At 44.9% G+C, this 1288-nt stretch overlaps 1 protein-coding gene across 1 annotated transcript; it reads left to right on the plus strand.

Annotated features, from left to right (window-relative positions):
• Positions 1-150: 150 nt before the first annotated feature.
• Positions 151-1027, plus strand: EAH_00068170 (hypothetical protein, conserved; the record flags this gene model as incomplete). The annotated part of the gene is made up of 2 exons (XM_013392315.1): positions 151-853; positions 1002-1027. 2 exons carry the CDS (start codon positions 151-153, stop codon positions 1025-1027), a joined length of 729 nt encoding a protein of 242 aa, XP_013247769.1.
• Between the last annotated feature and the right edge of the window lie 261 nt (positions 1028-1288).

The following is a 1288-nucleotide window of genomic DNA, read 5'->3' on the forward strand; positions in this document are numbered from 1 at the left end:
CCCCTGCTGCTTACGTCTCTTACAAATCCTTTAGGGGGCCCCCAGCTCCTTCTAAGCCCGTTGCTTACTCAACAGATACAGCAGCAGCAAATGCTACTTCTGCACAGGAGAGTTTTAGAGGGCCTCTCAACACAAACGAGGCATCGGCTTATGCACAGCAATTCCCAGCAGCAGCAGCCAGATCCTCATGTGCAGCAGCAGCAGGATCAGCAGCAGGATCATCATCAGCAGCAGCAGCAGGATCAGCAGCAACAGCAGCAGCAGCAGCAGCAGCAGCAGGATCAACAGCAGCAGCAGCAGCAGCAGCAGCAGGAGCAGCAGGAAGAGGAGAATTTCGGGCCCCCTTCACTACGACTAAGTAGAGTTGTGCTGCTGAATAAAGTAACTCGCTTTGAGGTCTCTCTCGCAGAGAAGATGGCAGCGTGGAGGCGGCAGCACCTCTCCAGAAGCAGCAGCAGCAGCAGCAGCAGCAGCAGCAGCAGCAGCAGCAGCAGGAGCGGTGTTGGGGGAGGTGATGAAGGAGGAGAAACAGGTGCAGCAGCAGCAGCAGCAGCAGAAGGAGAAGCAGCAGCAAAGGATGAAGAGTGTGATGGTTTATATACACCTGGAAGTAGAGCGTACGAAGCAGCAGCAGCAGCAGCAGAAGCAGCAGCAGCAGCAGCACTTGCTAGCGACTTCCCCACAGCGTATAGGACCCATATACTGCATCAAGCAGCAGCAGCAGAGCTGCATAGACAGCTCAGAGATGTCTACGGTTTGCATGTTACACTTATTAAAGCACGTACTCTTCAAGGCCTTCGTCTTTCGCGCAGCAGAGAGGCAGCCCTGCCCCCAGATGCAGTTATTTCTGCCGGTAAGGGTTTATCATTAGGGTTTATCATTAGGGTTTAGGATTAGGGTTTATCATTAGGGTTTATGATTAGGGTTTATGGTTAGGGTTTAGGCTTGGAATTTATTGTTAGGGTTTATTGCTAGGGTTTATGATTAGGGTTTATTGTTAGGGTTTATTGCTAGGGTTTATGATTAGGGTTTATTGTTAGGGTTTATTGTTAGGGTTTATTATTAGGGTTTATTACTAGGGTTTATTATTAGGGTTTATTATTAGGGTTTATTATTACGGTTTATGTTTAGGGTTCATGTTTAGGGTTTATTATTAGGGTTTATTATTAGGGTTTATTATGTCTATCATTATGATAATAACAATAATAATAAAATAATAATAAAATAATAATAATGATAGTAAATAATAAAAGAAATTAAATAATAATAATAATAATATAATGATAAT

The sequence above is a fragment of the Eimeria acervulina genome, genomic scaffold (assembly GCF_000499425.1).
Source record: "Eimeria acervulina Houghton genomic scaffold, Eah_scaff3111, whole genome shotgun sequence".
Lineage (NCBI taxonomy): Eukaryota > Apicomplexa > Conoidasida > Eucoccidiorida > Eimeriidae > Eimeria > Eimeria acervulina.